The sequence below is a fragment of the Mus musculus genome, chromosome 16, assembly GCF_000001635.26.
Source record: "Mus musculus strain C57BL/6J chromosome 16, GRCm38.p6 C57BL/6J".
Classification (NCBI taxonomy): domain Eukaryota; kingdom Metazoa; phylum Chordata; class Mammalia; order Rodentia; family Muridae; genus Mus; species Mus musculus.
In genome coordinates, this window is record NC_000082.6 from 15882229 (window position 1) to 15902632 (window position 20404).

A 20404-nucleotide genomic window follows, 5' to 3' on the forward strand; every position below is an offset into this window, starting at 1 on the left:
ACTTAATCATGGTGGATGATCTTTTCATGTGTTTTTAGATTCAGTGTTCAAGCATTTTATTATTTTTGCATCTATTTTAATAGGGAAATCAGTCTGTAATTCTCTCTCTCTTTGGTTGGGAGATGTTGAATAAATGCTTCTATTTCATTCACTGGGGGTTATAGGTCTGTTTAAAAGACTTATCTGATCTTGATTTAACTTTAGTAAACTAAATTACCTATGGAGAAAACTATCTATTTCTTTTAGATTTTCCAATTTGGTGAAGTATAGATTTTTTAATGGATATACTTATGATTTTCTGAATTTCCTCAGTATTTGTTGTTATATTTCCTTTTTCATTTCTAATGTTATTAATTTGGATATTATCTCTCTACCTTTTAGCTAATTTGGATATAGGTTTGTTTATCTTATTGATTTCCTCAAGAACCAAATATTTCTTCATTGATTCTTTATATTGTAGTTCAGTTTCTATTTTATTGATTTCAGTCTCAAGTTTGATTATTTCTTGCTGTATATTCCTTTTGAGTGTAATTTCTTCTGTGAGTTCTAGAGTTTTCAGTTGAGCTGTTAAATTGCTTGTATGAGATCTCTCCAAGTTTATTAATGTATGCACTTGCATCTTAGAACTGCTTTCATTGTGTCCCATAAATTTGGGCATATTGTGTATTCATTCCTAGTCTAGAATGTCTTAAATTGATTTCTATTAATTCAAAATGATTTATTTACTTTTATTTTGTAAAATAAATATGAATATTCTTTTTTCTTGGTTTGTACAGTTAGGGTTTTGATTATTATGTCCTGTGGAGATTTCTTTTCTGGTCCAATCTGTTTGGTGTTCTGCATACCTCTTGTACTTTTATAGGCATCTCCTTAATGTTAGGGAATTTTTCTTCTATGATTTTGTTGAAAATATTTTTCTGGGATTTTGATCTGGGTTTCTTTTCTCTCCTCTATTCTTAGATTTTTGTCTTTTTATAGTGTCCTAGATTTCCTGGATCTTTTGTACCAGGAGTTTTTTAGATTTAATATGTTCTTTGATGATATATCCATTTCTTCTATCATATCTTTAATACCTATGATTCTCTCTTCCATCTGTTGTATTCTGTTTGTGAAGCTTGCTTCTGTTGTTTTTGATCAAATTCCTAATTCCTATATAAATCATTTTTAAATGAATAGAAATCAATTTAAGACAGTCTAGACTAGGAATGAATACACAATATACCCAAATTTATAGGACACAATTTCTCTAAAATTCCCTGAGTTTGTGTTTTCTTTATTGATACTATTTCCATGTTCAGGTCTTGAACAGTAAAAACTCATTTCCTTCCACTATTTGTGTTTTCCTAGATTTATGGAATTTATTCATTTCTTTTAAAAATGAGCTCTATCATATTCACAAAGGCTGTTTTTTAAGATCTTTTCCTTGTGCTTAACCTATGTAGGGATATACAGCACTCACTGTGTTAGGTTTGTTGTGCTCTAATGGAGACATTTTCATGCTGGCATCTAGGCCTCTGGCATTAGGGAGTTTACAGTTCTAGTGATGAGATCTGGTTTTGTTTTTCCTCAGAGGGTTTTGGGTTCCTTGGTTTGTTTCTTCAATGATTTTTTGGAGTGTGCTGTCTATAGATTTTCTGTTGATGTGATAGATGTGGCCACTGGTGGTACCAGGCAAAATGTGTCTGTGGGTACTGGGAGCTGACACTTAGGTATGTATGGGGATGGGTTGGGACTTGAGGGGGTCCACAGGAGGGAGGAAAACGAGTGTTTCACCAGTGTTCCCTTGAATGGGGACAGAGAGTGAAAGGAGCTTACCCCAGAAGGTCTGCTGGAGAGCCAGACATGATCCTGGGGGATTGGATCAGGAGAAACAGAAGAAGTGAAGATCTGTAGTCAGCTTCTCTACTTCCCTGGCAGAGGTTGCCTGTGGTTTAGTGTGGAATATATGCTAGAGTTGGGTGCTGAGATAAAGCAATGTATGGAGGGCGGGCGGGAAGAAGGAGAAGAAGGGGGTGGGGAGGGGAGGAGGATGAGGTCTGTGGGATCCACAGGAGGTATGGGTAGGGGAGAAGGGAAGGCTGTCACAGGTGTTCTGTGACAGAAATAGGGACGTAGCTAGGGCACTGAGTTTGGAGAGGAAGTGGTGAAAGTCTTCAGTAAGCTTACCTGACTCCCTGGTCTGTTCAGCTTCTGTGTTTAGAGGGGATGCTTGCTGCTGTTGGAAGGTGGGATAATGGGATAAGTTGGAAGTTTGGAAGAGAAGATCTTTGTGATCCATGGGGGATGAGGTCACAGACAAAAGGGAGACAGCACCAGGTGCTCTACTGCTGAGCTGGGGGTGGGACTGGGGAATTGGATCTGGAGGAGCAGAAGGAGAGGGAAAGATGTGCAGTCAGCCCACCTGCTTTCTTGGCAGCAGTCTGACCAAAGCAACTTACAAAAGAAACAGTATGATTGGCTGTATGGTTCCAAATGGTTAAAGTTCACGATGATTGAGCAAAAGCATGTCAGCAAGAATAGCTGAAAGCTCACATCTTAAACTGCAAGTAGGAGACAGGGAGAGATGTTGGGAATGGTCCCAGCCTTTTGAAACCTCAAAGCTAGCCTGTAGTGATGCACCCCTTCTAACAAAGCCACACCTCTTAATAGTCCCCAAACAGTTCCACCAACTGGGGATTAAGAATTCAAACATATGAGCCTCTGGGACCATTCTCATTCGAACCGCCATTTATTACAACGTTCTTTTCTTGATATATAGCCTCAATATGTAGCTCAAGCTGGCTTCAAATCCATAATCCTCCTGCCTTCACTTCTTGAATGCTAGGAAGTTTTACTTCTCTTCAAGCTTGATTTCATATTTCATTTTACCTAGAGCTATCAGGAAATGTTTTTAGAGTATTTATACATATTTGAGTATCCCATCTAGAGAACTGTTCTTGTATGGAGTGAAATGCACAAGCAGGACCTCAGGGAGATTGGTTGGTGTGACCAGACTGATCTTCCAAGTCTGACAGTGCTCTGTGACTCTAAGACATATCAACACTGCTAGGCTCCTGAACTTTTAAATACCAAGGTTTCCAGAATGTCCACATAGACTGGGTGTCATTGGAACCTCCAATATGTTCCATATGTGACATTGCTGAGGACAAGGAGAGGGTCTCAAGGATTCTAGCCAGAAGGCTTTTGGCAGGTGTGCTGAGAAGAGCTAAAAATGATGTATTTCTCACAGGAATAAGGCATGGGAAGTGTTCACATTCATCTTGAGTACATTTCATCTATAAAATTATAGATTAACTCAATTTATAGTTTAGGAAATTATTTTATATAATTAGTTTAATTTTTATGTTGAGCTTGAACACTTTCTCTATTGGTGGCTGCTTTTAGGCCTACATGGTTAAGTCATTTTGTTGCCACCCACGGTGCTAGGAAAGGTCCTTGAGATTGGCACAGTGTGTGGGAACAGTCATGAAAGGATCACAAATGACTGTCACAGGGGCTAAACTTTAACAGCTCTCAAATGTCACACTATATTCATGCTTTGTTGTTCTGTCATGTTGCCTTTCTCCATTTCTGGAAAATTGAAAAGTACGCACTGGTTGGCGGGTTTCTGAATACACAGAGCTTTCAGGTGCGGCCCAATAGTGGCCACGGTAGCCTGTCCTTCTGAGACATTCTAATTGGCCCCGCTGTCTTGTAAACACAACTTTTCATAAACGTAGTGAGTGGACCCAGGTATCAAAACAAGCATGTTGTCTCACTGAAAACAGCCTCGGAATGTGGTCTCTCTGAGGGATAAACACGTGTTCTCTAATCATGCTTCTATGGCATCCAGGGCTAAGAACCACGAACGTCTCCTAGGGTTTTCCTGTGCATGCATATCACATGTGCGCTGGCTTTAACCCCAGAGGCAATTAGTTACAATAGCAACATCATATGCCATTTATAAACATCACTGATCATTATGAAATTCCAAGGCTGTGTTTACCTTTTTTTTCCAAAAAAAGCCATTAAATATTCCACAGCCCCTCATTAGGATTTTCCTCAGGAACTGAAGGTAGGAGCTAGGCTGCTCTGTGTAAATCAGCTGATGTTTGTTGTCAGAACACCTGGTGAATCGGAATGAATTAGGGGAGGGATATGAGGGACACATCTGAATTTGGACAGATGATTTTCTTGACTTTTGCTTGAGACAGGCCATCAGGCACTTGAACTCCTGGGGTTCAACTACCCACCTAGCCTATCAGGTTTGAGTAGCTGGGGTTGAAATTTCTCTTCATCTTTTCACGAATTTTGAAGAGCTGGCAACTTAACACCTCTTTGTGAGTACTGATGTAAATCTTAGCTTTCTCTCAGCAAGCCACAATTTCAGAATAATATCCCTTTTGGGTACAATTTGCAAGAAAAAGAAACAGCAAGATGCTATGCTACCACCAGGTGGCACAGCTTTAATAACCAAGAAGAAATGCCAGAGCACCCAAGATCCGCTGTCAGGTGCGGAGAAACGCACCGCGGTTAGGGTGGCCATCACTCTTCCGTTGGCTTTGTGGTCAGCGGGGAGCCCGGTTGATCTGTCCGTCTATCAGGCTCTGTTGCTGAACCTAACCTCGACGGCAGCTGGGCCTGGGCACTCCGAGAGGTGTAGCTGGAGAGGGTTCGAATTTCAGGAGGCTCCCACTGGCTGCGCTCACTCTGGACCGCCGGAGGCTGAGGCCCGGGTCCGCGAACCACGGTTCACTAGTTCTGGTCTCGTGGCGGAGGTGCCAGGACTCGAGCTGCGGAGCCTTGATCCCTGTTCCGCCTTTGCTATGTCTGAAGGCGTCCTGCTTTGCGCGTGTCGGGGCCAAATCCAGATTTTCATTTCGCTCCAGGCTTGGACGGCTAAGTAGGTCCAAACCGCACAAACAGGAAGGAGGGAAGGCAAGGAGTGCGGGCAGAGGGCGGGTCGTTCCCAGCAGCACCCCAGTCCCTCCCCGCTCCGGTCTCCGACCCACTGGGGCCGGGGCGGGGCGTGCGCGTCAGCTGGGGCTAGAAAAGGCGGCGGTCCGGCCCGGCGAGGTGACAGCCCAACTTGGACGCCAGGTCCGGCCGACGCCGCCATGAGCGCCGCGCTTTTCAGCCTGGACAGCCCGGTGCGCGGCACACCCTGGCCCACAGAACCCGCGGCCTTCTACGAGCCAGGCAGGGTGGACAAGCCCGGCCGAGGGCCCGAGCCAGGGGATCTGGGGGAGCTGGGCTCCACGACTCCTGCCATGTACGACGACGAGAGCGCCATCGACTTCAGCGCCTACATTGACTCCATGGCCGCCGTGCCCACCCTAGAGCTGTGCCACGACGAACTCTTCGCCGACCTCTTCAACAGCAACCACAAAGCGGCCGGCGCGGGCGGCCTGGAGCTGCTGCAGGGCGGCCCTACGCGACCCCCGGGTGTGGGGTCTGTCGCTAGGGGGCCGCTCAAGCGCGAACCCGACTGGGGCGACGGCGACGCGCCGGGCTCCCTGCTGCCGGCGCAAGTGGCGGTGTGCGCGCAGACAGTGGTGAGCTTGGCGGCCGCGGCTCAGCCCACTCCACCCACTTCGCCGGAGCCTCCTCGAGGCAGCCCGGGGCCGAGCCTCGCGCCCGGCACAGTCCGAGAAAAGGGCGCGGGCAAGAGGGGTCCGGACCGCGGCAGCCCGGAGTACCGGCAGCGGCGCGAGCGCAACAACATCGCTGTGCGCAAGAGCCGCGACAAGGCCAAGCGCCGCAACCAGGAGATGCAGCAGAAGCTGGTGGAGTTGTCGGCCGAGAACGAGAAGCTGCATCAGCGCGTGGAGCAGCTCACCCGGGACCTGGCTGGCCTCCGGCAGTTCTTCAAAAAACTGCCCAGCCCGCCTTTCCTGCCGCCCACCGGCGCCGACTGCCGGTAACGCGCGGCGTGGGCCTTTGAGACTCTGAACGACCTATACCTCAGACCCCGACAGCGGGGAGCAGACGCCGCCCGAATCGCTAGTTTCTTTGGGACCTGCGAGCGACAGGAAGCTGCAGCTTGGGCACTGGACTGCGAGAGAAGCTATATTAATCTTTCCCCTTAAATTATTTTTTATAATGGTAGCATTTTCTACGTCTTATTACCATTGCAGCTAAGGTACATTTGTAGAAAAGACATTTCCGACAGACTTTTGTAGATAAGAGGAAGAGACTGCGCATGCTTTTTATATTCATTTTTACAGTATTTGTAAGAATAAAGAAGCATTTAAATCGCTGCAGCTTCCTATGTTCATTCTCTCCCGCACACAACATACTGAGACTTCACCAGGGAAAAGCAAGCACCTGGGAGCCACCCGACCAGGTGCGTTGCCCACACGGGGTAAGGAGATGGACGCGTTTCCTCGCGGTCTCTATTGCCCGCGGAAGGAACACGGGAAAGCATGACTAATTCATGTGTGTGATCCCAGAGTAGGCTGACCTGGGGCGGAGAACAGTTGGCCTAACTTTTAGGTGGTTGCCGAAGGGTGAGGGGGTGGAAGAGAGCTGGGAGTCTGAAACTTGATTCCTCGTTGCCTCTACTTTCCTCAATCTAGGGACAACGTGTAGATTTAAAAATGTGTACCAGTACAAATTAATATCCTAGTATATAAAAAGGGCAGCCCCAAAAGCCAGTAATTGTAATGTTTGCGGGCTTAACCCCCCCCCCCCCCAAAGCTATGTGCCTTTCTACTAAGATACTGGTTGTTCCAACCCCTTCCCTGATCTGCACGGCCTGTTGTACAGAAAACACAAACCCTCCAGGGTCTAAATACATAGCTTTGTTTGTAATTCAAATCCCTGCCCAAAGTGCAGGCTTGTGGACTGCTGTGAGTCTGTGATCTTTGCCCTCTGCAGTTCTTCAGGGTCTCTGACAGGTGGGCAGTGGAGTAAGGTACAGAAATTTCTCTTTTATACAGCTCTCCTCACACCCAACATTGTATGGGTGACAGTGCCACCTCTGGCAGCTCCCAGAACACTAAAACCACAAAGTGTTTAGGTTGGACATTTATTTATTGTAACAGAACAGTAATATTTCAATATGAGATACTGGCTGAAGCTTTACAGAACAATCTAGCAGAGAATATTAGATACTGCAAAGAAAAAACATATATAATATTGATAAATTGTAACTACTTTAAAGCTACAACAAAGCACATTTCCTAAGCCCAAGTAGCTGCAAAATGAAGACACAGAAGACATGAGAAACACTCAAAGAAACATGTTATCAAACTTGTAGGAAGGTAAAGTTTAAAAAAATGTGTATTAGAGGTATCTTGATTTTTAATTTAAAACTATCCTATTAATCTCTTTACCAGAAAAAAGAAAGAAAAGAAACCCACTAAATTTAAAAACAGAAACACTGAGTTAACACACAGCCCCTTGCCAAGCGCACAGATGTCAGGGAGGAGGCTGAGCAGCAGTGGCTCCCTCTGTACTCAGCAGCTCAATCTCTTCCAGGGTGACGACACAGCTGCTCTGCTGTGTAGTGATGGACTGGACAAAGCAGAGTAAAGGTCCCATCTCCTTCCCAAGGACGCTCTCCACTTCATAACTCTGCAGTGATAGAAGCATTCTGGTTAAAGCAAACAGCCCTGGGTTCCTGGACATTTTGTTCCCAACAACGATGCCACAGCCAGGACAAAGGTCCTTCCTTTCATAAGCTGCAGCCTTCCTTCCAACGGAAAAGGCTTTGGGGTGGGAGTTGGGGTATGTGGATTATAAAAATCCCCTTTATCAGAGCAAAATAAACTACTTTATTATGATAATTGAGTCTGGCAGTTTTTAGTGGCTGCCTGGATAAACTGGCCTAGGACAGGATTTGGAAGACAATATGCAGAGGAAGTACTGCTCTTCCATGGGGGCTGGGCTTTTGGCTTGCATATGTCTCCCACTTCCTTTGGGGACACTTCCCCAATCTAGCAACACTTGTGGCCAAAGGATTTCCTGGTGCTTGCCCCAGACTTCCCTCTTCAATTAGATTCCATTTCTTCTTGAGTTACATTGGGGTAAACATTTCTGTTTGTGCTCTAGTAATGTGACTGGAGGTTTTATCCACATAGTTAATCTTGGGAGATTTTCACCTCCAGACACAGACACAGGTACTGGGCAGCAGCATCTGTCCCTGGTGTGGCTGTGCCCTGGCTAGGCTTTTATGGATCTAACTGCAGAGTATTTTCAGTGAGTGTAGGGCTAAAAATAAAAATGCAAATTTGAGGAGACTGCAGAAGTGATGGCCAGCCTAGAGAGGACTGCAATGGGCACTATAGCCTGTCCTCTGGACGGGGCAGCTGACAAGGAACTCAGGTCAGCTACGGCCAAGGAGCTGGACAGCTGGAGAGGGCAGAGAATGTAGCTAGCACAGCTTTGGGTTCCTAGGGTATCTACCCGTGACCAGAGTTTGATCCCAGGTCTGGGCTAGACGTACCGACTATGTTCTCAAATTTAGGTCTGGGACATAGTGCAGTGGAAGGGACATAGAGATGTCTTAAGCTCAGTTAGGAAAGTTGGCCAGCCCAGTCAGGGCCTGTGAGGAAGTTGGGCCAACAGCCCTGGCTGGGCAGGCTTCTGTGGCTACAGCCTTGTCTTGAGGGTACCAGTTGATGCCCAGTGGGGCAGAGATGAACCATGCCAATGAAGCCCAGAGTGGACTGTATAGAGAATGCCTGTGTGGAGTGTGCTGGGTGCTTTGTTTTGCAGAGTCATCGTCAGGATCAGTTGGGATGTGAGCATGACATATACTGACTCGATTTTCCAACGTAGCTTACTTAATACTTTGCAAATAAACAAGGTCTACACTGTGGTTCAATAGCCTCATGGAAAAATGAGAACTGCTGGTCCAGAGAGGAAGACTGGATACTTCGCAGGTGCTTCTCTGCAGGTTCACTGTGTGAATGGCAAGCTCACAGTTTGCTTGACAGTGAGATCTGGAGAGAGTGCTAGGACCAGGTCATCATTAGGAGAATTGGCAGGAGAACGACAGAGGAGGGACAGCTAAGAACTTCAGTGCCTCTTACTATTTTCCTTAACCAATGCTGTGTAAGCACGAAAGCGATGATCCCAGCATCCCCATGGTCTTCTCTGGAAAGAGGATGGATTTTTTTCGTTTCTTTTGAGTCAAGCTCCCATGGGATGTAGCTCAGGCTAACCTAAAGCTTGCTATATAGCTGAGGACAACCTTGAGTTCCTGATTCTCCTGCCTTACCCCTCAGGTGCTGGGGTTATAGGTGTGAGATACCACACCCAGCTTAAAAGTATGTAATTGGGATTTCATAAACATCTGTGAAAAATCCTTTCATTGTAAAATGTTAGGTTTAGCTCTATCACCTAGGAGTGGACCTTAAACCCATGTTTTATACTCATAAATCATATGGATGTTTTATACTCATAAATCAACATGTGGCCAGGCATGGTGGCGCACGCCTTTAATCCCAGCACTCAGGCGGCAGAGGCAGGCGGATTTCTGAGTTCGAGGCCAGCCTGGTCTACAGAGTGAGTTCCAGGACAGCCAGGGCTACACAGAGAAACCCTGTCTCAAAAAACCAAAAACAAAAAAAACCCCAAAAAACAAAAACAAACAAATAAAAAAATCAACATGGTGAATTTAAAACATCAATACCAGCAATCCATGCACTGTCCATATGAATAGGTATCTACATATATGAAAATGTGACTGTCTGATTTTAAGTATTTATTTAATCTCATGTCTTGTTGAGAAAAACTGAGTGATGGGGTAAAACCCAAATTTTTCTGCATGCCAGGCAATGACTATTCTGCTGAGCTACCCCATGTCTATTTTTTTTTATTTATTATTATTATTATTTTGGTTTTTTCGAGATAGGGTTTCTCTGTATAGCCCTGGCTGTCCTGGAACTCACTCTGTAGACCAGGCTGGCCTCAAAATCAGAAATCAGCCTGCTTCTGCCTCCCAAGTGCTGGGATTAAAGGCGTGTGCCACCATGCCTGGCCTTTTTTTCTTTTTTCTTTTCTTTTCTTTTTTTTTTTTTTTGATACAATATATGTGTGCCTTTTCTGAAAGTTGAAGGAACAGATTTCAACCCTACATCACTGTAATGTAACCAGTAAGAAACAGCAAGAACAACAGTTAATCCCATTGCTTTTACATTCACAGTGTGGCCAAAGTAAACACATACATTTTAATACCAAGTTATCTCAACCAGAAACAGCATATTTGCTCCAGGAATGGAGTATGGTTTTTATGGAGACCCCTAATTTGATTCTCTGGATTTTGTGGATGTGAATTCTCACCCAGAAGACCCACAGATCCAGAGTGTGTGACTTGCTGCTGTGTCTGCACATAGGCCTTTGACTGCTATCTTCTGTTAGGCTCCACCCCAGGTCAGAGGGAAAGTCCTGCTTGTAGTTACTGTTAACAGAGGTAAGGGCAGTGTAGAGAGCTTGCTAAACTGTGCTCCAAGCTTGGATGGCTCCTTTGTCCCACTAGTGTGGACTAGGAAACTAGAGCACCTACAAAGGTGACACCAACAGCTATGACCTCCCTTTGTCATTTTACTTAATATCTGTGCACATGTATGTAAGGTAAATGTATATGTATGTACAGCCAGTGTCCAAGTAGATTCCTCATATAGAAGTGCATGCACTCCTGCACAAAGACACACACATGCATACATACACACACACACACACACACACACACACAGTACAGCCAGTGTCCAAGGAGGCTCATATACGGGTACATGCACACCTGTACTTCTACACATAGGAATACATGCTCACATGCCTTTTTAAAGCTCGATCAACAGGTTTTCAGTAACCAGAGCATTCTGGTTGAAGAAGTTAAGTGTGTTGCAGAAACAAGATACCTCAGCCAACAGGAATGAAAGGAGGGAGGATTTCTGCCAGTGTTCCTGGTGTCCAGGTCCCCATAGAGACATTATCTACAGAGGCCCCATCAGTGCTGTGGTGGCCACTGAGTCAGAAGGCAGATACCAGCCTCTATGCACATGGATCAGAGTGTGGCTGTTGATGGCTGTGAGTCTTAAGTTTGCTTATGTAGGGAGGTTGGGTTCATTTTGTTATTCATCCAAGCAGGACTCCCCATGCTTTCCCCCAACTGTCTCCACAGAGTATGTGTTCGTAGAAAACCCGACCCACCTTTTTTTTTTTTCTTTTTTAAAGATTTATTTATTTTATGTATATAAATAAGTACACCATTGCTCTCTTCAAACACAACAGAAGAGGGCATCAGATCCCATTACAGATGGTTGTGAGCCACCATGTGGTTGCTGGGAATTGAACTCAGAGCCTTTGAAAGAGCATTCGGTGCTCTTACCCATCTCCAGCCCCCTCCCCACCCCCCTACCCCCATCCACCTTTTTAAAGCATCCACCTGAGCACATATGTCACACTGAAAAGCTCTGGCTCACCAGTGTCTGGTCCAACGTCACCCGTTCTCTTAGCTTATGTCAGCCAACAGACACTGCTCCCTGCCTGCCTTTAAATACTGTGAGTTCTTTAATTCCCTGATTCCAACTACCAACTGTTCCTTTCGGCAGAGATAAAGCTACCTTGGTGAGATGCCTTTGTGTTGAGTCCCTCATGGAGATGGCGACAGTGAGGACCATGTGTCAGCAATGCAATGGGCTTGGTTCTTAGGCCATGGTAACTAAAGGCTTTTACATAATAAGAAAGTACCAACTTCTGTGTCTTCTAACTTGGTGTCAAAGCATGACTCTTCTATTCAGAAACAGTGATAGTGTCAGCCACAGCTCAGGTGAAAGTGCCAGGTCAGAGGTCAAGGCCACCAAAGAGCTTTAAAGCTGGTGTGCTTTGTACCAGGGGGACAGAAACTGTGGCACCGTGTGAAGTCAGGGCTGAGAACCACAGCTCAGACCAATAACCCTTACAGCTTATTTATGCAGTTTCCAGCTTCATCTCTGACAGCCTTAGCATTAGTTTGGGGTTATTGATTCCATGAGCTACCTACAGTGCATTTATTTACAGACAGCGTCTCATGTAGCCAAGGGCTGCTAGCTTCAAACCAGCTATGTAGTTAAGAGTGATCTTGAACTTTTGGTCTGAGGCCTGGTGCATGTTAGTCAGGTGCTCCATCCACTGAGCTACACACCCAGCCCCCTGCAGTGTCCTTAAGTGACTTTTACCAGGTAAGTGCCATTTCAAAGGACAGAAGTACTGCTCTAAGGATCAACTTTCAGAATTCTTTTCTTGGAGACACATGCCACAGTTTACTAAGTTTTGCTATAGTAATTTTCAAGGTATGTAAGACCAAAGCTCTGAGAAATAACAATAATAATTCAGGCATTCAGAGTCCAGACCCTCAGTAAAAACTAAAAAGTGTGCCACAGGGCCAGTAAGATGGCTTGGCGTGTACAGGTGCTTGCTGGTCATCAGGCCTGATGACCTGAGTCCAATCAACCTCTGGGACCCACAGGGCAAGAGAGACCTGATTCCTACAAGTTGTTCTCAAACATCTACTTGTGTATTATGGCATGTACATACTGATACACACACACACACACACACACACACACACACACACACACACACACTCATTAATAAATATACAAATAAACAAATAAATAAATGTAATAAAAAGTATGTCTTTAGCAATTTTGTTTTGTGACTGGGAAGCATGAGAAAGGACTCTGGCCACCGGGCTGTATGACTATATCAGAAGCCAAGAAGGAAGATTTTCAGCATCTTTAATTTCCAGAGAGGAACGTCTCTGGCCCTGCTGTTGTACATGGGTGAGTGGCAGTGTCAAAGTGGATATGTTTTAACACATAAGTGACTTGTGGTGTTATGATAGGATCTGTTTTAATGAACAGATACAGCAATGGGGTCTTCCTTCAGGGACAACCTCACACAGATTCAAGAACAAAGGGCACACTCAGGCTGGGCCCTGTACTCACCCCATCCTCAGAGGCAGCAGACATCAGAAGTAAAGAAATACTGCTCTCCAATAGCTGCAGCAACAGGAAAGAAGGGCTCAGTGATATTCCACTAAATGACAAGTACTCACCTAAGGTATTCCTATCTGAAGACGAACACTGAATCTAAGCTGTCGGCCTCCTCTGTAGAGAACAAGTCTTGGAGGCTTAAGTTAAGCAGGACACTGTATAGACAAACTGGGGTAGGCGACCCCCTGCTTCTCCCAAGAACCAAGGAGCTCTTTCCACATCTAACTGGCTCACACACTTTGCCACAGGTGAACAAAAGAACAAGCACACCAGTAGCCCCACTGCAGCCTCATCTTTCCTGACCACAAACATGAGCTCCAGGCTCCTTTTCCTACCTTGACCTTCACAGTACTCTCAGGTCTCGTGGGACAGTCCAGAAAGACATGCAGGTGCCTCTCTTGAAGAGGTGACAGGACCAGTTGGGAACAGTCCCCACAGGAGAAGGTGCCTCTGTTGTGAGAAGGCACATAGGGATATAAGCAACCAGGGAGATAGGTATCAGAAGAGTTCTACAGCAAAGAGTGTTCTCTAAACATTCAGTGAGAGAAATTTTGCTGTCAGAATTAGATTGTTGGAATCAGTCAAAAGCAGCCAGGAACTGGGATTCTTCTGATGGCTTAGCAGTTGGAGGCTGCTGAGGGCGGGCCTTGGGTACACAGAGGCATTATTCATGAGGAATATGGGGGAAGGTAGCCTCCCAGGAAGTGAAGGCCAAATCTTCAAGGAGGTCAGGGGAGTGAATTTCCCACCCTGCTGGCAGGTCAGGCTTGCTCATCAGCCCTGGTGTCCTCACTCCCACACTGCTTTCACATACACCCATGTTCCCTTGCTTCTTTGACATAGTCCAGAAATCACTTGTGTACTCACAAGGACAATAACCCTAGGCATCAGGAAGATATTGACTTTTTGCTTCTTTTAAAAAACTTATATTTACGTATATGGATATTTTGTCTGTATGAATTCTGTCCATCATGTACACTCCTGGTACTTGAAGAAACCAGAAAAGGGCATTGGATCCCTTGGAAGTAAAGTCATAGACAACTTGTGAGCTGCCAAGTGGGTTCTCTGGAAGAGTAGCCAGTTCTTGTAACTGCTGAGCCATCTCTCCAGTCCTTGTTCTTTGATTCTAAGAAACAAACAAGTAATGATGACACATTTTGGTCTGTCATATGACAACGTCCACTGGGAGGCAGAGAGTCACTCCAGTGAAACAAATGGCACCAACACTCTGCTGGAGAATTTTAGGACAACTTGATAAAAACCAGAGTCATCTGAAAGGTTAGAGCCTCAATCAAGGAGAATGCCTCCTAAGATCCAGCTGTAGGCAGTAAGGCATTTTCTTCATTAGTGATTGATGAGAAAGGGCCAAGTCCATTGATAATGGTACCATCCCTGCTCTGGGTTCTATAAAAAGGCAAGCTGAGCAAACCATGGAGGGTAAGCCAGTAAGCAGCACCCCTCCATGGTCACTGCATCAGTTCTTGCCTCCACATTCTTGTCCTGCTTGAGTTCCTGTCCTGACTTCCTCCAATGATGGAGTGTTATGTATAAGCCAAATAAACCCTTTTCTCCCCAACTTGGTTTTGGTCACTGTGTCTCATTACAGAAGCAAAGAAGCTATAATGAAGACAACTATTTAGCCTTGATCTTAGCCCAGGAGGGTAACATAAGTGGACAGAAAGGGGTGTCTACTGAAAGCTGCTCACTGTCCGCTGGGAAAGTCTGCAGGACTCCTAGAACATGCCATGCCACTGCTCTGTCCCCTGGGAAAGTCCTAGGATATGCCATGCAGCTTGTCTTACCTATTCAGTTTTTTTCTTCTAATAATGAAGGCACTAAGGACAAATCACAATTCTACATTTTACGGCCATTAGGAGAACCCACAAAGCAGCATCACAGCCTCTATGCTGCAGCTCAGCAGAGTGGGTTCCCTTCCGGGTTTGGGGAGCCCACATATAGGGTACAAGATTGTAGGACCTGGCGCTGGGTTACTGCCGTGTCCTTAGGGCCCCAGGGGTTTCAGGCATCCTTACCCATCTTCTGGCTTCTGTTCCAGTCTCCCATTGCCACACCGGTCACACACAGGCCACGAGAAAGCAGTGCTCTCATCTACATCAACCACAGTACCTAAGCCCAGTAGGAAGAAAGGCCAAATTCATCACTGACCAGTATCGTGGCCTCTGAAACTGCCTGTCTTTGTGCTATTTCTTTCATAGGAAGAGATAAGTAGATATACTGTTGGTTAATTCCTTTTATTAAATATCATTTTTTTCTGGTTTACTTCGTTATTGTCATTAGGAATATATAGCTGGGTATGGTAGCACACTGATTTAATCCCAGCACTTGGGAGGCAGAAACAGGCAGATCTTTGAGTTCTTGAGTTCAAAGCCATCCTAGTCTACAGAATGAGTTGCAGAATAGTCAGGGCTATACAAACCTTGTCTCAAAAAACAACCAACCAACCAACCAACCAAACAAACAAACAAACAAACAAATAAATTAGTACATGTAGTTAGAGGGCTGGAGAGATGGCTCGGAGGGTAAAAGTGTTCATTGTGCAAACAGGAGAAAGTAATAGCAAATCTCTAGCACTCATTAAAAAAAGGCAGGCATGGATGCATGTGACCTACAGCGACAGAGACAGGAGGGCCACTTGGGCTTCTTGGCTTCAGGTTCAGTAAACACCCTGTCTCAAGTGAGTAAGGTGGGTAATAATAGAACAGGAAACAGAGGAAACCCACTTGTGAATGCCAGTAGAGAATGTTGAGATGGAAGGAACATGTCAGAAATGTAGGTCTGTAGGAAAAATATCATCAGTGAAAGTCTAAACTGCCAAATAAGCTACTGTTGATTTAATAGTTTTTTAAAGAAATGACAATAACAATCATGTATTCAATACTTACACCTTAAGAGCAGGTTAAAGAAACAGTAGTGAAGTAACTGGGTGTGCTCACAAGCAAATAGTAGTGATATAACTGAGTGTGCTCACAAGCAAATAGTAGTGATGTAACTGGGTGTGCTCACAAGCTTGCAACTAGCTAATGTGGACCAGGTTGCTCTCTATTAGGGCAATTTTAATGTCTGCCTCTCAAATGCAGACTCTAAGCATGAACCACCATGCTTGGCTAGTAATATTCTCACAGGAAACAGGACCACAGTGCCACCTGAGAGCTGACGTGAGTTTTGTTAAGTATATACCAGAAACTCCAGGGCAACCACTAGTTCACTTCTAAAATATTTTACTTTAATTTTTATGATGAATTTCACTCTGTGCTTAATTTGACATACAGTACCATGTTCATGTAAGATTTTAAGTCTTAAATTGAAATACTGAAGGAAATCAGAATACACTGAACGCTCAATGCAAATAAAAACAAAACAAAATAAAACAAAGCACACATAAAAACGAGTGGAAAAAATAAATAAAAGGATCCAAGAGCAATACACTTAAAAAATGTGTATCAATCAATTATAGCAGTAATTCTTAATATGACTGATCTTACTATACAAATTAAAAACAAAGCAGCCACAATGCTAAATTGTGAGGGGATGCTGCCATAATTTTAATTTCAGACAGGGCAAACCTCAGAGTACTGAAAATTATTGGGACTAGAAATAATTATTAAGTAAAAACAATAAGGTCATTTCATTAATGTGTATGCACTCAACAATGTATCAAAATACATGTCAAGCCAGGAGTGTGCTCTAATCCCAGCACCCAGGAAGGGGTGTGCTCTAATCTCAGCACCTAGGAAGGGGTGTGCTCTAATCCCAGCACCCGGGAAGGGGTGTGCTCTAATCCCAGCACCCAGGAAGGGGTGTGCTCTAATCCCAGAACCCAGGAAGGGGTGTGCTCTAATCCCAGCACCCGGGAAGGGGTGTGCTCTAATCCCAGCACCCAGGAAGGGGTGTGCTCTAATCCCAGAACCCAGGAAGGGGTGTGCTCTAATCCCAGCACCCGGGAAGGGGTGTGCTCTAATCCCAGCACCTAGGAAGGGGTGTGCTCTAATCCCAGCACCTAGGAAGGGGTGTGCTCTAATCCCAGCATGCAGGAAGGGGTGTGCTCTAATCCCAGCATGCAGGAAGGGGTGTGCTCTAATCCCAGCATGCAGGAAGGGGTGTGCTCTAATCCCAGCATGCAGGAAGGGGTGTGCTCTAATCCCAGCATGCAGGAAGGGGTGTGCTCTAATCCCAGCATGCAGGAAGGGGTGTGCTCTAACCCCAGCACCTAGGAAGGGGTGTGCTCTAATCCCAGCACCTAGGGGCAGACACAGGCAGCTCTCAAGGCTAGAATTGTCTACTTAGAGAGTTCTAGGTCAGTAAGACCAAAAACAAAACAAAATTTAAGAAAATACATGTAAAAAGAGATGGAACTTGTATGAAGAATAAATTCACCAGTATGATCTCCAAACCAACAGTCCTGCCTGTTGACTGTGACAAATACAGCAGAAGAAAGGTAGTGGTGCTGCACTGACAGCTCTGCTGATCAACAGGACTGAACTGACATTATCTGATGTTTTCATGCAAGAGCAGGAAAATACATTCTTATGTTCAGAGAGAAAAAAATCACATCAAAAGACCATATCCTGGCTCATAAAACACACTTAATCATCTGAAAAACAAGTCAGGCCAGGGAGATGCCTCAATGTAGTTAAGTGCCTTGCAAGTCTGATGACCTGAGTACCATTACAGCGACACTCACAAGGGCGAAAGGAGAGAGCTTGACTTCACAAAATTGATCTCCACATGTGTACACCCTACATGCGCATGCACACATCACAATGATGATGTACAAATGCACACACACATGCACATGAGGATAAGAATAAAAGTAAGTTTACAGCTGAGTATGCTGGTTTGGAATCAGAAGGCTGAGCCAGTAGGATTTCAAGTTCAAGGCTAGCATGGATTACACAGTGAGGTACAGGATAGCTTAGGTCACAGTGGGAAACTTCATTCAAAAAAGCAGCGACTAATGGCTGGGGAGATGAGTCTGGTTATGAGTACTTGCTCATCTTGCAGAAGACCTAGGCTTGGTTCTCAGCAACAGTATCAGGTGGCTCACAACTGCTACAATTCCAGTTCCAGGACTCTCATCACCCTCTTCTCACCGTCACAGGCCCAGGCGTGCATGCGGGACACACAGAATGTGTAGGCACTCACACAGACACACTGAAGAGAATGTCTGACAGACAACAACAAAACAAAGTGAGCATGGAGGTGCATGCCTGCAACTGCCACCCACACCCAGTGCAGAGGCCAGAGGGTCAGGGCTTCAAGGGCTACAAGAGATCCTGTCTCAAACCAACAATGGCAAATAGTCCAGAGCAGGCAAATTCATAGAAACAGAAAGCAGACAGATGACTTGTTAAAGGTGTGGGAGGAAGCCTGTTCGGTTCGGTTTGTTGGTTTTGCTCCAAGGTTATAGTGATGCTTGTACAGTTTTGTGAGCATATTAAAACACTTTGAATAAGTAAACCATAAAGCATGTAAAGGTTTTAATGAAGCTCATGAGGGCTGGAGATGTAGCTCATGGTCCAGTACACGGTAAGTATTAGCAAGACCCTGGGTTCCATCTCCTGACTGTCAGAAGACTCAAGGCTACAAAACACAGACCTGGTCCCTTAAACCCTTCTTTACAGAAACTGGAAATGATAGCTAAGAAAGGACTGGGACATCCTATGATATGCTGGCAGAGGAGCAGCTTGCCCATGAAGGCCTGCCTGCACCTGTATGAACCTCTAGCTCCCCAGACAGATGCCCTGCCTACAACACTTCATTCCCTCCACGGCTGTATGTGGTGGTGGCAGGGGCACAGCAGCACAAGTATACAGTAGAACTGCTCCAATGTACATTATTACTTTTATTATGAAATAATTTTCATAGAGTTAAAGAAGTACTGATACGATTTTCATCTCTGGATTAATATATACAAGCGGCTGCTGAAACATCTGTTTCATGCTTCAAAAGCACCAAAATCAGCACTTTATAAGCTTATTAAAAATATAATTGAGTGATCTGGAGAGATGGTTCAATGGTTCAGAGTGTGTACTGTCCTTGGGGAGGTCCTGAGTGCAGTTTCCAGCACCCATGCTGGGCAGCTCACAACTGTCTTTAGGTCCAGCTGCAGGGGGGGCCAACACTCTGGCTCCTGAGAGCAACTCGTGCACAGACCCCATAGTCACATACAAGTACACATAATTAAAAATAAAATAAATATTAAAGCTCTGGACTCTAGCTGCATATGTATCAAAAGATGGCCTAGTCGGCCATCACTGAAAAGAGAGGCCCATTGGACACACAAACTTTATATGCCCCAGTACAGGGGAACGCCAGGGCCAAAAAAATGGGAATGGGTGGGTAGGGAAGTGGGGGGGAGGGTATGGGGGACTTTTGGGATAGCATTGGAAATGTAATTGAGGAAAATATGTAATAAAAAATATTTTAAAAAACAAAACAAAACAAAACAAAAAAAAACCAAAAAAAAAAAAAAACCCCAACTATAACTAACTACCTCTAAACAAAACAGCATCCAAACAAGGGAATCAGTGGGCATGAAGGAGGAAGAGAAGGCAGTAAGTGGTGAATAGGATTAAAATGCTTTATGTATATGTATGACACTGTCATAATGAAATCCACTATAATGTATAATTAATATATGCTAAATAACAATGGGAAGCACAACAGGCAGATAGCCCGTTTCAAGCAAGACACAGGCGTGCCCTCAGAGTCGCCTCATATTCTAAGTTTCATTAGGGCAGACAAGCCATGGGTGCCTCCTGGCCTGAGGTGGAAGCTTGCATGTGGCTGCACCTGTTTTCTATGCATGCTCCTCTTGACCTGACACATTACCCAACCCACCAGTGTTCTTCCTAGGGAAACCCGGTTCTCCACTTGCCCTGTATTTAGTTCTCTGTCACTGCATTATTTTCTCTTGGCCCCCTCTCTACCTTCAGGGTAGAATATAGACTGTACCCCTAAGTCTTCAAAGCTAGTTTCTTCAACCACTCCCCATGTTATCACCACAGGGTGCTCTCTCTGTGTATACATGGTTATCTCTGTGACTCTGTCAATACCGAAGCTGCCTACTTCTGTGCACAACAGGCTATACTCTTGACAGTTGGCTATCTCTCCAGCTTTTTCTATCCAAGCCTACCCACCCTTCTCCATTGGCTTGCCAGCTCTCTCCTGTCGGCTAACTTTATAGGTCCTGTTCTTGGCCCTAATCATTGATGTGCCATTCAGGTGTTTAAAAATAATTATTTATTTATTTTTGGTATGTGGGTGTGTGAAAACACACACATGCGTGATAGTGCGTGTACACACACAAGCATGCACTTGCGCACATGCACAGGACAGAGAACAGCTTGTGAGAACTGGCCCTCTTTTTACACTGTGCCCATGATGGACACTGAACTCAGGTCATTGTTGGGGGCAAACAC

At 45.0% G+C, this 20404-nt stretch overlaps 2 protein-coding genes across 9 annotated transcripts in view; one reads left to right on the top strand and one right to left on the bottom strand.

The window, feature by feature from the left end:
- Window positions 1–5057: 5057 nt before the first annotated feature.
- On the top strand, window positions 5058–7317 carry Cebpd (CCAAT/enhancer binding protein (C/EBP), delta). The gene has a single exon (NM_007679.4). It carries the CDS (start codon window positions 5097–5099, stop codon window positions 5901–5903), a length of 807 nt encoding a protein of 268 aa, NP_031705.3. The 5' UTR covers window positions 5058–5096; the 3' UTR covers window positions 5904–7317.
- The window catches only part of Spidr (scaffolding protein involved in DNA repair), a 257628-nt gene continuing 244219 nt past the window's right edge, over window positions 6996–20404 (bottom strand). For all 8 annotated transcript variants that reach the window (NM_001355731.1, NM_146068.4, XM_030249064.1 and 5 more), the window contains 4 exons: window positions 14996–15089; window positions 13298–13412; window positions 12915–12968; window positions 6996–7557 (listed from right to left, as the gene is read on the bottom strand). In NM_001355731.1, the coding sequence (NP_001342660.1) occupies window positions 7402–7557; window positions 12915–12968; window positions 13298–13412; window positions 14996–15089 (419 nt within the window). In that variant the 3' untranslated portion in view covers window positions 6996–7401. The remainder of the gene's footprint in view (window positions 7558–12914; window positions 12969–13297; window positions 13413–14995; window positions 15090–20404) is intronic.